At 35.4% G+C, this 16,674-nt stretch overlaps 1 protein-coding gene across 11 annotated transcripts in view; it reads left to right on the forward strand.

Annotated features, from left to right (window-relative positions):
• The window catches only part of BTBD10 (BTB domain containing 10), a 77,230-nt gene that overhangs the window by 38,175 nt on the left and 22,381 nt on the right, over positions 1–16,674 (forward strand). For 7 of the 11 annotated variants that reach the window (XM_054437422.2, XM_054437427.2, XM_054437430.2 and 4 more), the window contains 4 exons: positions 5,366–5,562; positions 7,463–7,748; positions 9,954–10,056; positions 13,440–13,560. In XM_054437422.2, coding sequence (XP_054293397.2) covers positions 5,366–5,562; positions 7,463–7,748; positions 9,954–10,056; positions 13,440–13,560 — 707 coding nt within the window. The remainder of the gene's footprint in view (positions 1–5,365; positions 5,563–7,462; positions 7,749–9,953; positions 10,057–13,439; positions 13,561–16,674) is intronic. The other 4 variants (XM_054437423.2, XM_054437426.2, XM_063671146.1 and 1 more) reach the window with 1 other exon arrangement.

Genomic DNA, 16,674 nt, shown 5'->3' on the forward strand with positions numbered 1-16,674 from the left:
GCTCACTGCAGCCTTGACCTCCGAGGCTAAAGTGATCCTCCCACCTCAGCCTCCTGAGTAGCTGGGACCACAGGCATGTGCCACCACACCCAGCTAATTTTTGTATTTTTTGTAGAGATGAGGCTTTGCCATGTTGCCAAAGGCTGGTCTCAAACTCTTGGGCTCAAGTGATCTGCCAGGCTGGAGATCTAGCTTTTATATCCAATCTGATAATCTTCACCTTTTATGGTTTAGACAGTTTACATCTAAATGGCTAAGGCTATCTGTATTTAATGTGATTATTGACATGGTTAAGGTTAAGTCTTATCCTGTTATTTATTTTCCGTTTGTCCCATTTGTTCCTTTTCCTTCTTCCTCCCAACCCCTTTTTTCCTTTGCCTTCTTGGATTAGCCAAATCTTTTTTTATGATTTTATTTTATCTCCTTTTTTGGTATATTAACTGTATTTCTTTTGTTTTCTTATATTAGTGGTTGCTTTAGTATTAACAGTATACATCTTTAACTTATCACAGTATACCTTCAAGTGATGTTATACTGTTTCTTGTGTGGTGTAAAAACCTTACAAAAGTATACTTGCATTTCTTTCTCCCAGACTTTGTGCTGCTCTAGTTATATGTATATGTTATAAACCCCATATTATATTATTATCATTATTGTTTAATCTTTTATAGAGATTTAAACAATTAGAAAAAAATTATATTCTTCCATGCAGTTACTTTTTCTAGTAGTCTTCATTTTTTTGTGTAGATTCATATTTTCATCTGGCATTAGCTTTTTTTTCTGCCTGAAGGACTCCCTTTTAACTTTTCTTGCAGTGCAGATCTTCTCATGATGAATTCATGTGTCTTTTTATTTTATTTTATTATTATTATACTTTGTTTTTTTTGCCTGAAAATGTCTGTACTTTCTTATTTTTTTTCGACAAATCAATGCAGATCCTTCTTATTTTTGAAAGATGTTTTTACTGGCTATGACAAACCTAGGTTGACAGGTTTGTTTTCATTTTTTTTCTTTAAAGTGTGTGTGGAGTTTGTTGTGCATCTTGAATCTGCGGGTTTGTAATTTTTGCCAAATTTGGAGAAAGTTCAGATATTACTTCCCTTTTTTTCCTTCCCACTTCCTTCATGGACTCCATTTACACCTATATTAGGCCACTTGAAATTGACTTGTAGCTTACTCATGCTGTTTATTTTTCTGTTTTCTCTTTTTTATTTTGAATATTTCCTATTGCATTGTCTTCAAATTTGTTAATCATTTCTTCTATAATGTGTAATCTCCCATTAATTCCATTCAGTGTGCTTTTCTTTTTTAAAGTTATTTTTAATTGACATGTAACATGTAATAATTATACATATTTAGAGGTACTGAGTGATATTTCAGTACATGTATACAGTGTGTAGTGAGCAACTCAGGGTGATTAGTATATCACCTCAAACATTTATCATTTTAAAAAAATGTTGGGAACGTTCAAAGTTCTCTCTTCTAACCATTTGATAATATATAATAAGTTATTGTTAACTGTAATCATTTTAAAGGGCCATTTAGTATACTTTTCATCTCACATGTAAACATTTTTTATCTCTGGAAGCTTGATTTGCATCTTTTTAATCCTGTATGTCTCTACATTGCTTTTTGGAGGGCTGTGGTTATAGTGACTTTTTAATGTTTTTATTTCTCATTCTAACGTATGTGTCAGTTCACGTTTTATTTCACTTGATTTTTTTTTTCCTCATGGGTTATGTGTTCTCACTTCTTTGCATGCCTGATAATTTTTGATCGGATGCCATACATTGTAAATTTTACCTCATTTATGTGTTTGATATTTCTTATACTTATAAATATTCTTGAGCTTTGCTTTAGGATTTAGCTATATGGAAACAATGTGGTCCTTTTGGTCTTGATGTTAAAATTTGTTAGGGGAACTGGAACAGTGCTCAGTCTAGTTGTAATTATTTCCCATTTTAGAACCTTCTAATTCTCTTCTCAATGCCCTATAAATTATTAGGCTTTCCAGTCTGAACTAGTGAGAACAGGACCTATTCCTGGCCCTGTATGAGTGCTGGACACTATTTCCTCTAATCCTTTGAGGTGGTTTTTTTCCCCAGCTTCTTTTCATAGTGTCCTCACATGTGTGACTGGTATTCAGCTCAGCACTCAAGGAGGACTCTGCAAATTTCTGAGGTTTTCTCTCTGTGTTACATTCTCCTCTCTGGTACTTTTCCCTTAGAACTCTAGCCATCTCTTATCCCAGTGTCTCAGCTCCATGTCTTTCACTCAGAGTCCACTGGGTTCTGCTTGTGTTTCCCCTTTCTGTGTTTACTTTGCAAATGCTCTCAAGATAGTAATTTGGGACAATTGTTGGGCATATCTCATTTGCTTTCCATTTTTCAGTGATTGCTCTCCTTCATTGCCTGATGTGCCGTGTCTTGCAGACTGTTGTTTCATATATTCCGTTTGGTTTCTTGGGTTGTTTCAGACAGGAGTATGAACTCAGCCTTTGTTATTCTATCTTGGCTGGAAATAGATATTAGGGCTAATCCAGTCTTCATGTCCTTACCTATCCTTATTTCATGAATCTCAAACTCTTCAATGCAGCCTGAAACAGAGCTTTCCCCTCTGAACTTGCTCATCCTCATTTTCTTTTGTACATATTAACTGTTTTTGCCTTTAAAGGGATTTCTTAATCTGAAAGTATTGAATTAAATATAGTAGGACATAATTTGTCCTCCATGACATCTGATTTTGAAGGTCTGATTCAGGGTTCAGTCTATATGGGAATTAAAAGAAAATATGAAAGTGTATTATGACACCTTTTGAATTTGTTTAAAATCTAAGTGGTTTAGAGATGAAGCCAATATTTTGGCAGTGTCTAGTCTTTCAGCTACAGAGATGTCTGGTGAAAACGCTTTTTTAATTACTCAGTCTGCTTGGCCCTTACTAAAACTGAACATTTAGCTTGTATTTGTCTTACTCGTTGTTGTGCTTATACCTTGTCCATTAAATTACCAGACTCACATTTAGATAATGTGCTTTCTTATAGTTGAAAATGATGAAAACTTAGCCGCCAGAATAATTTGAAGAGTTATTTTTTCTATATATGATCTTTGTTCTATTTAGTGTGGATTCCTTTTTTTCCTACTTTAGAAAACGAGCCAGAAATTCCAGTATTCCTACTCTAATGATTTTTTAAAAACATAAATGCAGTAGGATCTTTTGATTTGTTCTGTTTGAAAGAAAAGATTATGTTCTATTGATGCAGCTGTCCTCTAATTTTTTTCACTAGAATGAAGGTGGGATTAGAATTTTTCTCTGTAGGTTGATGAGAAACAAATAACTGATAAAGGCTGTTAGGTTGCCTTTATTTCCCTAGAAGTAACTTACAGGATGAATACAAAGTCAACTTTATCTTCTGTCCTGGTAGTCTGTTATAGCAAGGTGATGACTGATTTTTATAATGAAAGAAACCACCAAGATAACAAAAAATATTAAAGCTAATAAAATCAACCAAAGAGATGACCCGGAGGCACTGAAAGATTTTGTTTTCTGAATCACCAAGATTAAATTTTAACTCGTGTGGTTTTGCTAAAGGAGAGCAGTATAATATTATGAAAGGGGCACTGGAATGAATCAAAAGGCTTAGGTTATAGTGTTATTAGCGTTTCTACTAAATGCTATGTGACCCTGAGCAAGTCTTGCAGTTTTGAACTTTAACATCCTCATCTGTCATAAACTAAATAAACTAACATTTCATGAGTAATTATGTTGTGCCAGGTACATTGCTGGTCAGCTTACTTATTATACTTCATTTAATTCACCTATTCACCTTAGAAAGTAAATAGAATCTACATTTTACAAATGAGAAACCTAAGTTTCCAGAACAATAAGTATCATTCAAAATGCCGCAATAAGCATTAGACGACAATTTTACTCTAAAGCCACGAACTTCCTTCTGTTTCTAAAAAGAACTTTAATATTTTTGAACCATATTATATGCTAACAGTACATTTCCAAATTGCCTTAGGTCTGGCTTTATTATTTTTATTATCATCAGTTTTCTTATTTGCAGTGTACTCTAATTATTGAAATTTTATCTATTTGTCGGGGCCTGGACACTAGTGATACACTAGTGGCTACTCTATAGCAATGTCTGTTTCCTTTGAGATCCTAAAGCTTTTATTATCTGATACCCAATTTAGTAGTTACGTATTTGGGAACTCTTTAGTGGTTTTATATTTGGAAGTTGGGATAACTCTTGAATTGTTTAAAGTTCTGCATGTTCATCTGTTATTGCTACACTTAGAAAACAAGCTCCTGAGGAAGCTTCTTTCTGTTGGCATTTAGCATAGCATTGTGCATATAGTATGTGTAACTTAATACATAATTGCGTTAAAATATTCTGTAAACTGGACTATTTTAATCAGCATTCTGAGTTATTCACTTCTGGTGGAGAAGTTTATTATATATAAGATATTTTTAAGTTTTAAAAATTCTGTGACTTTATGTAGTCAGAGTAGGTAGGTTTGTTAGGTTTTTCAGAGAAATGCTTTTCTTTTTTTTTTTTTTTCCTGAGACAGAGTCTCGCTCTGTTGCCCATGCTGGAGTGCAGTGGTGTGATCTCGGCTCACCGCAACCTCCGCCTCCCAGACAATTCTTGTGCCCCAGTCTCCTGAGTAGCTGGGATTACAGGTGTGTGCCACCACACCCAGCTAATTTTTGTATTTTTAGTAGAGACAGGGTTTTGCCATGTTGGCCAGGCTGGTCTCGAACTCCTGACCTCAAGCGCTTCACCCGCATTGGCCTCCCAAAGCATTGGGATTACAGGTGTGATTCACTGTGCCTGGCTGAGAAATGCTTTTCAGAAAAACTTTTTTAAAAAAATCGTAGTGTTTTGAAAAGGCTCAACTCAAAGTTGGTTGATTGAAGTTAGCATGTAGACTTATTTGGCAGGGAGACCAATTTCTCTGCCCCATTCCTCAGTTTTTTAAGAGTTCCAGAAGCTCTTGCCTTCTCTTTTTCCCCTACAATGAAGGAAATCAAAAGAACATCTGAGTAACATTTAAGATATCTGAGTGATCTACTACTGTTATTACTACAACTTCTGCTAACTCATATGTTAGTTAATCTTTCTAAGCTTTAGTTTTCTCGTTCATAAAAAACTGAGTTCAAGTATGTGATCTTCAAAGACACACTATTCCAGAATTTTTAAAGCCTGCAAGTTTGAGGTAAATTAGGTTTCAGAATTGGAAAGTAGCATTTGATTTTTGCACTTCAAGATACTAGTTTTATGTTACTCGGGTTTTTCTTTTAAAATGTTTGCAATCTTATGTTCTGCTTTTATGGTTAATTTTCCTTTCTAACTTATCAGTACTTCCTCACGTATTGCTAAAGGAGGAGTCGACCACACCAAAATGAGTCTACATGGTGCTAGTGGGGGACATGAGAGATCAAGAGATAGGCGAAGGTCAAGTGACAGATCACGAGATTCATCTCATGAAAGAACAGAGTCTCAACTCACTCCTTGTATTAGAAATGTGACTTCTCCAACACGACAGCACCATGTTGGTATGTAAAATCAACTAACCTTCCTAACAGTTCTTAAAAACATGCATTTACCTTTTTAAAGTAGTAATGACATTGAATTGTGCCTAATACTGCAGAGTAAAATTAGCTGCTTCTGTTCAGTTGTTTCTGTTTTAGTTGAGCTTGGTTCTTGGTGTGAAAGAAAAAACAGCTCATTAAATGCAAAGTTAACGTGAATTTTTAACCTCTGGGACAGTCTTATAAAATAAGTAATTGAAAAGCCTTTGAAACTGTGATATATAGATTTTCAAAGTTTTCAATTTAATTTTTGTCTTATGAAATATATAGCAATAGTTTGTGTAAATTATTGATAGGAGTTTAGTTATTATCATGCTAACAAAGGACCTGAAAGGTAGAATAGCCATCATGTTATTTATTCTGATTTTTGACAATATCTCAAATTTAATTATAAAAATAGATGAAAGATGTGATGTGTTTTACTTTGTTAGTAACTAGCTCACCTTCCTTCCTGCTCATTGTAAATGAACATTAGTACCCCAGGTGAACACATGGTATAACTATAAAACACCAGCTGAAGAAGAGGTGCCTTAGCATGGGAGCTTGCTGATTTTTATTTTCCCCTGCAGAAGGGACAAATTAAAACTTTGACTTAGTATATGCAGCAGTAGTTTCTGATAATCTGTTGTAAATAAGAATCATTAATATTAGGGTCTAATTATGAGAGAAGTTGTCAATGTTTCAGTTGATCCTTGAAGTCAGACTTGTACTTATAGCCAGACATCAACAAAAGTATAAATTAGAGTTGACAGTTTGTTACATGCAAAAGTCAGTGTCTGGGAGTAGAAGAGCAGGATATAATAAATTATTTTATTAATATTGCTTTAGCAAATTTTGCTTTTGGGATGCTACCAGTATTGTAGAAACAGGCAATAAAAGGGAGGTGTCAGAGTATCTCTGGAGATATGTCAAACCTAATTATATAATCAATAATGCTGTACAGAGTGTTCTAAGTAGTTTGAGTCATAGAGGAATTTGGCAAAAGCTGATGAAACTGATGAGATGGAGGTACATTTTTAGGTCACCTTTAAAGTTTAGTGATCTAGTCTCTGAATGAAATATATCACAAAATCTTGGCTTTTATTTCTCTTTTGTAGACTATTAGAACATCTTAAGAAAATTTTCTGAATTTTAACAATATTTTCTACCTATGAAAATTACAAACTGTAGTTATAGATCATAAAATTTGTAGCAGTGCTTTATTCAACAAACATGAGAATGAGAAAAAACAATATATTATAAGCTACTAAAGCCCCTTTATTTGGTAGACATAAAAATCATTAAAAAAAATAAATACTTCTTACTACCCTTAGTGAATTTCTTTCTTTTTTTGTGGGGGAAAGGGGACCTTCTTTTTTTGAGATAAATTGCTGGTTTTAGAATGCCCTTATTAACGTAGTGAGATTCAAGATTGTACTTTGTGTTCTCAGAATAGTGTTATCCCTTTTAGTAATTAGGACAGTTTAAATTGGTATTCCTATTAATCTTTTACTGTAATAACTTTCAAAGCATATTTATTTTACTTGTGAGAATATTCGGTTCCTTGGGTTTCTATTTTTAAGTGGAGTAATAACATAAAATTTTCCTTACTCTTGATGTTAGTTTGGGTTAGCATTAGTCAGCTATACATCTTTTTTAAAAGTCTACAAATAAAGATTTTAGAAAGCATTTTGATGTTTTGGGTTGTATTCCTCGGAACTAAATGAATGTTTATGGTGTTCTGTTAACATGTTATTTGAAATTGAAAAGTAGAAATGCTGTGACTTAAAACAACTTTTATAAATCAAACATTTAAAAAGATATATATAAATCTTGAATTTGTAAAAGAAAATTTGCGTAACTTCGTCTAACATCTTTATTTCAGAACGAGAAAAAGATCACAGTTCCTCTCGTCCAAGCAGTCCGCGTCCTCAAAAAGCATCCCCAAATGGTTCCATTAGCAGTGCTGGGAACAGCAGCAGAAACAGTAGTCAGTCAAGTTCAGATGGTAGCTGTAAGACAGCTGGGGAGATGGTGTTTGTATATGAAAATGCAAAAGAAGGAGCTCGGAATATAAGAACGTCAGAACGAGTGACACTAATAGTGGATAACACTAGATTTGTTGTAGACCCATCCATTTTTACTGCACAGCCAAATACAATGTTGGGCAGGTTTGTATTATTGCGGTTATTTGCATTACTAATTATAAGGTGCTTTTACTGCCATTATTTTTTTGTTTAAGTTTTACAGTAATTCTCTGTTGAAATGTAACATTTCTGTTTTACAGATGAAAGAACTGAGCTTTGGAGGCTAAATTACTTGTCCCAAGTTAATACAGCTTAGAAAGTGATAGAGTGAGAGCTTGAACTTGGTTTTATTTCTAGTGTTCTTTGCAGTACCAGTAGAAATAGCAAATATATTAGTTATTGAAGTCAGGATACTAAAATATCTTTACAGGTAGAGACTGTAAATTGAATCTAACCAGGTGAATTTAGCAATGATAATATGTTTGCTGCACTTGGGTTCCCATCAATCACAAAATATAAACAATCAGCATTGTTTAAAGGCGGAAAAAAACCCAATAGGTAGTTTAGCTGTAAAGTCAGCATGAATTATCAGTTTGATGTAGATACTTTAAAAAAAAAAAAAAAAAAAGGAATGTCAACAAGTAGTTAGCAAAATGAAGGAGATAATTGTCATCTTCTGATTTGTGCTGGTCCAGAGTAATAGATCAATTTAAAGTTTGCAGTTATGGGAACCACAGTCTCAGAAGGATATAGACAATATAGACTTGATTTTTCACCATGTCCAAACTGTACCTTTTAATTGCAAAATCAGTATCTTTGTTCACACTACTGTCAGATGAAACGGCATGTGCACGAAATAGAAGTTTACATAAGATAAAAACTTGTACTTTACTAGATTGCATATGTAATGTGTGTGTGTGTGATTTATCATTGTCTCAATACAGAATAAATGCTGCCATTGTGATATTGCATACATTTTTGAGTAACTAAATATTTTCCTTCAACGTTGACACTATGCTTTATAACATGAAAAAAAAAGTCTTTGAACTATAGGCTTTTTTGTATTTTTAGTATTATACGGGAGGATTATCGACAGAAATTATCAGGAATATGACTTGACAGTGTTAATAATACTTTATATTTTTACATAATATATATAGAAACAATAAAAGTAGATATTTGAAATTTTGGCTGTTATGTTTTCTTAAAAAAACATTTTAAAGTGTTCATATTGATGTGAAAAGAATAGCTTTCCCCTTTTGTAAAAAGTTTAAATGATGACATTTGATTCCTGAAAGACTATCTTCTTTTTCTCCTTTTTCAATTAGCAAAGCCTTCTTTTTATGCCGATTGACTAAAGTGTGTCTTTGGGGATGAAAATTAATATTCATGGGAACTGTAAAAAGCAGTTGGCATTTTTTTTGGAAACTTTGACATAAAAAGCTTTGTTGTTCATAGTTTTCTGTGTTACAACAAAACAGAAAACTATTTGAATTAGGAAACTACTGAGTAGAATACTTAGTTCAACCGTACCATAGGATCTAGAGGTTCACCTTTCTTTAATCATGATTTTTAAATTTTCTGGAGAGTACTAGAGTACATTTTTTATTGTTTAGGACATATTTTGGAAATTGCGTCTTTTCTAAACAGCCATTGTTGAAGGGCCAACAACATGACTTGAAAAAATCATAAAGTCATTTGTATTTTCTTACATAAGAGCTTTTTTTATTTATTTTCTTAAACTTGCCCTTGTCCTATTTCTTCATTCCTGTCTATCCTAGCATTTGATTGCTTGTTTTTCAGTTCTAGGGTGCAAATCTAATAATTTTGAGTAGGATTTGTTACATTTATAGTTAAGGTTGTGAAATGTAAAACAACCTGACTTGTCCTGTATCATATCACTTTGTCTCAGTTTAGCTTGCTATTATGTGCTGCATTATGGCATTAACTGTACAATGAAAATAGCAGTTTTAAGGAAAAAGCACAGATAACATGGTTTCCCTTTTTTTTTTTCTTCCTGGTAAAATTAGTATTAAAAACTCATCTTTTTCCCTAGATTAATTGGTTGGTGTTGTTTTCTGAGAAGGGGTAGGAAGGCTCTTTAGCTTCTGAATTTTGTCGTTTATTTTATTGTTGCTTACAGGAAATCTATACTAGTGTTCCCTACCATCAAAAAGAAAATGTTTTTAATATTCTTTCTTTTATGATGTTTGCCAGAATAAATTAATGATAAAAATTCTTGAACTAAATTTAATGATATAATTCCTTTTTACTTTCGTACATGAAATCTATTTTCCCTTTTGAAGGAAGTATTCTATTGATGTATTTCTCAATTATTTACTATCATAGGATGTTTGGGTCTGGCCGAGAACATAACTTTACACGACCCAATGAGAAAGGAGAGTATGAGGTGGCAGAGGGAATTGGTTCCACTGTGTTTCGAGCTATTCTGGTGAGTGTTTCTTATGAGTATTGACTTAATCATAAGACCCTTTCTTGGTAGGTACTTGGATTAGATGCAGAATTCTATTTGAATATCTCTCTGGAGTTATTCCAGGATATTGTTTTTCCTTAAATACCATTTAATTCATCTTTATTTTATTTTGTTTATATTTTTATTTTGCAACAGGGTCTTGCTCTTTTCACCCAGGCTGGATGGAGTGCAGTGGCACAATCACAGCTCACTGCAGCCTCAACCTCCCGGGCTCAAGCAATCCTCCTGCCACACACTTCTGAGTAGCTGGGACTACAGGCATGCACCACTATGCCTGGCTAATTTTTTTTGTTTTCATTTTTTATAGAGATGAGGTCTCACAGTGTTACCTAGGCTATTCTCGAACTCCAGGGCTCAAGCGATCCTCCTGCCTTGGCCTCCCAAAGTGCTGGGATTATAGGCATTGAGCCACCATGCCGTGCTCTCATCTTTATTTTAGTACATACAGATAATATAATATAAGCAAATGAATTTTATGATCTTCAGGATGATAGGATAGGGGATTATTAATCTCTTAGGTTTGCATATATTAGGTATTTAGTAACATTTCTGGAGTCATACTTACTTCTCTTTCTCCTAAATACAGTAAATCGATCATTTTTACTATCTGAGAATGAATATGACTACTTGATTCTTTTATTGCACATAACTAGCAGTGTGGAAACTTAGAAACATCTAAAAGTCATCTCCAAAATGTATTTGTTAACATCTTTAGTTTTTTGTTGGTTTTTTTTTTGTTGTTGTTGTTTTTTGCCCCAGACAGGGTCTCACTCTGTTGCCAAGGCTGCAGTGCAGTAGTGTGATCACAGCTAACTGCAGCCTCGACCTTATGGGTTTAAGTGATCATCCCACCTCAGCCTCCCTAGTAGCTGGGACTATAGGCATGTGCCACTACGCCCAGCTAATTTTTTTGTATTTTTAGTAGAGATGAGGTTTTGCCATGTTGCCCAGGCTGATCTTGAACTCCTGAGCTCAAGCAGTCCTCCTGCCTTGGCCTCCCAAAGTGCTAGAATTACAGGTGTGAGCCACTGTGCCCAGCTGACGTCTTTGTTTTATAACTTTTTTTTGAGGTTTTAAAAGTTTTTTTTTTTTGAAAAATACTTTATCACACAGAGTCCCTACTTGTAATTTAAATTCAGTGATTTTGGTTCATAAGGCTGGGTGTGGTGGTTCATGCCTATAATCCCAGCACGCTAAGAGACCAAGGCAGGTGGATGGCTTGAGTCCAGGAGTTCAAGACCAACCTGGGCAACATGGCAAAACCCCATCTCTACCAAAAGAATATATCCAAAAATTATCTGGGTGTAGTGGCACGCCTGTAGTTCCAGGTACTTGGGATGTGACAGTTACTACAGGATTGAATGAAGGGGGACGAACGCAGAAATGAAAACAAAGACAAGATAATCTGTTTTAAAGAAGGGGCCGGGGGCTCCTTGCTTCTAGTGAGCAAGGGCCTTGAGCTTCCACAGCCCTTTGTATTTACTGGGGAGAAAGAGCAGGGAGGAGGCGCTGTTGGTCAGCTGCTTGATTTGTCACAGGTTCACATGATTGCTAACAGGCTTCAGTTGTGCCTGTAGATAATCACAAGAAACACTGCCTGGGGCGTGACTGCCCTCAGCATTCGTTTTAGGTGGCAGATGCAGTTTGTCAGTTTGCCAACAACCTGCTTTCATGAGAACAGTTTGCTGTTTGCTCATATAGCCTCCAGTGGTATACTGAGTTGGTCACCACCCTCATTCTTTTGGCCCCCAACACTTGGGAGGCTGAGGTGGGAAGATCTTTTGAGCCAGGAGGCGAAGGTTGCAGTGAGCTGAGATCACACCATTGCACTCCAGCCTAGGTAACAAAGTGAGACCCTGTGTCCAAAAAAAAAGAAAAAAAAAGGTTTGATTGATAGTTTGTGACCGTTTGTGCCACAGCCTGAATATACCATTTTCTTAAATAGTTTGAGGGAAGGGAGGATTCTGTGATGGAAGACAGATAGGGAAAGTAGTTGATCTTGATCAGGTGAGTATTCATACAAGTACCAGAAGATGTTTCACTTCCACTGATGCAGCAACCTTAGAAATTGTGTTACTGGTTACTTTGGTTCAGAACCTCAGGAAACTTGAGACAGGTCTTTTCTTTTTTTTTTAATTTTTTCGTTTGAGATGGAGGCTCGCTCTGTCGCCCAGGCTGGAGTGGAGTGGTGCGATCTCGGCTCACTGCAACCTCTGCCTCGTGAGCTCAAGTGATTCTCCTGCCTCAGCCTCTTGAGTAGCTAGGATTACAGATGTGCACCACCACACCTGGCTAATTTTTGTATTCTCTTTTTTTTTTTTTTTTTTTTTTTTGAGATGGAGTCTCGCTCTGTCACCCAGGCTGGAGTGCAGTGGCGTGATCTCGGCTCACTGCAAGCTCCGCCTCCTGGGTTCACGCCATTCTCCTGCCTCAGCCTCCCGAGTAGCTGGGACTACAGGCGCCCGCCACCACACCCAGCTAATTTTTTTGTATTCTTAGTAGAGACGGTTTCACCGTGTTAGCCAGGCTGGTCTTGAACTTCTGACCCCAGGTGATCTGTCTGCCTCGGCCTCCCAAAGTTCTGAGATTATAGGCGTGAGTCATGGTGCCTGGCCGAGCCAGGTCTTAATTTTGGGGAAAATGTGCTTTTTTAGCTGTCCATATTTCCCCTTGTGGAATTGAAAATAATTTTTATCACTCATCTCTGAAGTAACTTATCTGTGATTCTGGGGTTGTCCTTTAACAACTTGTTAAGTGGATTTTGGAAATAATTAATATTGCTTGTTATAATATGGAATCACTAAAGGGTAGTATTAAAAGAAGAATATCTAATGGTATGTCTTATTTTACATATTTTAATACTTGAATATGACTATAATTCTGTACTAAAAACCTCACATTTTGTTAAATTATCTAGGTAGTATTTAAGGTAACATAATATATCATTCAATTTCCTTACTTTTTAAAAAAACGTTTAAAACTTTATGATGGTTTTATAGAAATACAACTTGTAGAAGGAAAATACATATACATTGGTATGATGTCATAAAGAAGACATGAATTAGGTAACAGGGAGCCCTATGTTCAAATCTTACCTTTGCTTTTAAATAATTTTATGGCAGGCTAAGTCGGTGAATTCATTTGGACCTGAATTTTCCTTATAGGTAAAATGAAAAAGTAGTTAGGTGAATGGAGGTCTCATCTAAGTTTAAACTTCCACATTTCAGAGATGTCAGAGTTCTCTGCTGTTTCTGAAAATGTTACCAGCCCTTCCTTAATAATAAGTTTTGGCTACCTTGCGCTCCAGATATTTTATGCTTTCTTTACTTTTCTTTTTCCAGGATTACTATAAAACAGGAATAATCCGTTGTCCTGATGGCATATCTATTCCTGAACTGAGAGAAGCATGTGACTATCTTTGTATCTCTTTTGAATATAGCACTATTAAATGTAGAGATCTCAGTAAGTATGATGTTTTGTGTGTAAGTGGTTTGTAGAATTAGAATATATTGGAACAAAAAGCCTGAAATTAGTGCTATTTACTTAGTTAGACTTCAAGTATTTAATTGAATTATAAAGCATTCTAGTGCCACAAAGATTATTAATGAAAATTTGCAAAGACCTTGATAATCTCCTTGTGCAATTTTCCAAATATTTTTTCAATTTTAATAATTTTATTTTTTGACAAACCCAGATTTCCTCCTAGACAGTTTTCTGTATTATTTATTTGTTACCAGTTTTATCTCCTAGATTTGGATCCTTGGCTTTGGTCAAGTGTAGTCATTTGGCTTCATTTCTTTGATCACATCATCCAAAAATTTATAATTTTTTGTATTACCACGTATGATAATATGAGCACTATGGAAAACACAAATAATTCTCAAAAACAATACCTATCGTTAAAGATCCTAGATTGAATGTCTAGCCCTCATGTATACATAGGATTAAATGACTTCATCCAGGAACTTCAAATATTGTCTCAAAGCAGTGTGTAGAACATTGTAATCCCAACTCTTTGATTGGTATTCTTCTCTCACTACTTCTTCAGCACCCCTACTCCCATTGTTACTTCTTTAGCACTGCTACTCCCATTGTTTCTCCCAACCCTGAGAAAAGACGTGATTATGCACAAAAGAAGTCAAAATAGTGTATGAGAAGTATCAAATGTTGACTTAGGTACTTAAGTCAACACTTAAGTGGTTGAAGAAGTTCAGAGGAAGGGGAAGTCATTGTGGGCTAGAGGATCGTGGAAGAGTTCAGTGGAAATAGGTAGTAAAGAATGAACTAAATGATTTACAAAGAGTAGATAGTATTGTTTTGGGGAATTATTTATATCTTCCATAGTGCCCAGGATATCATCCTACGTGGTAATATAATACAAAAAATTCTCGGAGCTGAGGTTTCTGGAGTAAAGATGTAGTAGGTATACTTTGGAAATACAGTAGATCCAGTAGATTGTCCAATAGATTGTTGGACAGCCAGAACATACAACTGTACATTTGAACAACATTGCTGGGTTTTTGTTGTTGTTGTTTTTGAGATGGAGTCTCGCTGTGTCACCCAGGCTGGAGTGCAGTGGTGCAATCTCAGCTCACTGCAACCTCTGCCTCCTGGGTTCAAGGGATTCTCCTGCCTTAGTCTCCCCAGTAGCTGGGATTACAGGCACCCACCACCACACCTGGCTAATTTTTTCGTTTTAATAGAGACAGGGTTTCACTATGTTGGCCAGGTTGGTCTTGAACTCCTGACCTCAGATGATGCACCTGCGTCGGTCTCCCAAAATGCTGGGATTACAGGCGTGAGCCACCGTGCCTGGCCAAAGTTGCTGTTTTTTCACATCTTAAAAAAATGATTTTAGGGGCTGGGTGCAGTGGCTCACACCTGTAATCCCAGCACTTTGGGAGGCAGAGGTGGGCAGATCACCTGAGGTCGGGAGTTCGAGACCAGCCTGACCAACATGGAGAAACCTCGTCTCTACTTAGCCAGGCATGGTGGCGCATGCCTGTAATTCCAGCTACTCGGGAGGCTGAGGCAGGAGAATTGCTTGAACACGGGAGGTGGAGGTTGTGATGAGCCAAGATTGCGCCATTACACTCCAGCCTGGGCAACAAGAGCGAAACTCCATCTCAAAAAAAAAAAAAAAAAAAGTTTTAGTTGAAACCATGAGCATTATAGATCCCTGATTTCAAGTTGTGTCTATTCATACGCCCATTTAAATTAATCTTTATATAATTTGATGTTGAATTTTAGTGACTGACAGAGATAGAAAAAAACTAGAATTTTTTACAGATGACGTGACTCTCTTAGTTCTGCAATCTTTTGTTGTGTGTAGTTTACCTTGTCATTACTACTAAGTATCTTTTATTTGTTATGGATTAAAAGTAAGGGTTTTATGTAAAATATGTGTAATATGATTATCCTAGACTTTTAGCTTTTCAGTAATATTTGTAGTTGTTTCTAGATTACTTGTAATATACGTTACTAAAAATTTAGAGATTCTCAAAGACGTTTTAAAAAAAACTATATAGAATTTGAAGAGATGGAAGTGGTCTTGTAAAAATGTAAGTAGACTTTAATCCAAAAGTAAATTTTTTTTCTTGCAAATATATGCCTTTGCTGAATATTTGGAATGGCACTTTGCACTAAAATATCTGGGCTTATATCTTAATTTAAGAAGAAATTATACAATTTGCTTCCATGTTCTCTCTGTCTGGTTGAGGCACTCTTTTTCAGTTTGTGGCATTAAACTAGTTTGGACTTGAGGACAGAGACTATATCTTTTTGACTTTGTGTCTATAGTGTGTGGCACATCTTAAGGACTCAACAAAATGTTTGCTGAACTAATAAATTATTGTATTCCCTTGTGCATTTTTAGGACCCTCTTCCACTGGTTGTCCTCTCTGGTATCATCAGTCTTTCCCTTTCTCTATGTAGTAAACCTCAGGCTCAAACATACTCAAATCTGACTTATGTCTATTCTAGATGTTCAAAAACATTCTCTTTAAAAAAAACTTGAGCTTTTCATTGGAATCCTTTGAAGTTAACTTTTTAGAAGAATTAACATATAGCTTCAAATGCTGTGTCTTCCCATTTATTCACACTTTTGTGTCTTTAGGTAGAGTTTTATCATTTTCTTCATGTAGTTTCTGCTCTGGTCTTGTTAATATTTTGTGTTTTTATTATTGCTGTGTGTAGAATATGTTTAACTTTTCTGAGTGCTAACTTATAATAAAGTTACTGAATTTTGTACATTTAGCCACCTCATAGAGCCTTGTTTGTTTCTAATAATTTTTTAGTTCATCCTCATATATGCCTCAAAGTTGTTGACTGTGTTATAAATAACACTTTTTATATATTTTTTTTGTCCTATCAAATTGGCTAGAAGATTTTGAACAATGTTAAGTTTAATGGGGATTCTGGCATCTCTGTCTTTAAAGGCACTTCCCTGGACGTGGGGCTCATGTCTATATTCCCAGCACTTTGAGAGGCTGAGGTGGAAGGAGCACTTGAGCCCAGGGGTTTGAAATCATCCTAGGCAACATAGCGAGACCCTGTCTTAAGAAAAATAAAGGCATT

This window comes from Pongo pygmaeus, chromosome 9, assembly GCF_028885625.2.
Source record: "Pongo pygmaeus isolate AG05252 chromosome 9, NHGRI_mPonPyg2-v2.0_pri, whole genome shotgun sequence".
In the NCBI taxonomy this organism is placed as follows: Eukaryota; Metazoa; Chordata; class Mammalia; order Primates; family Hominidae; genus Pongo; species Pongo pygmaeus.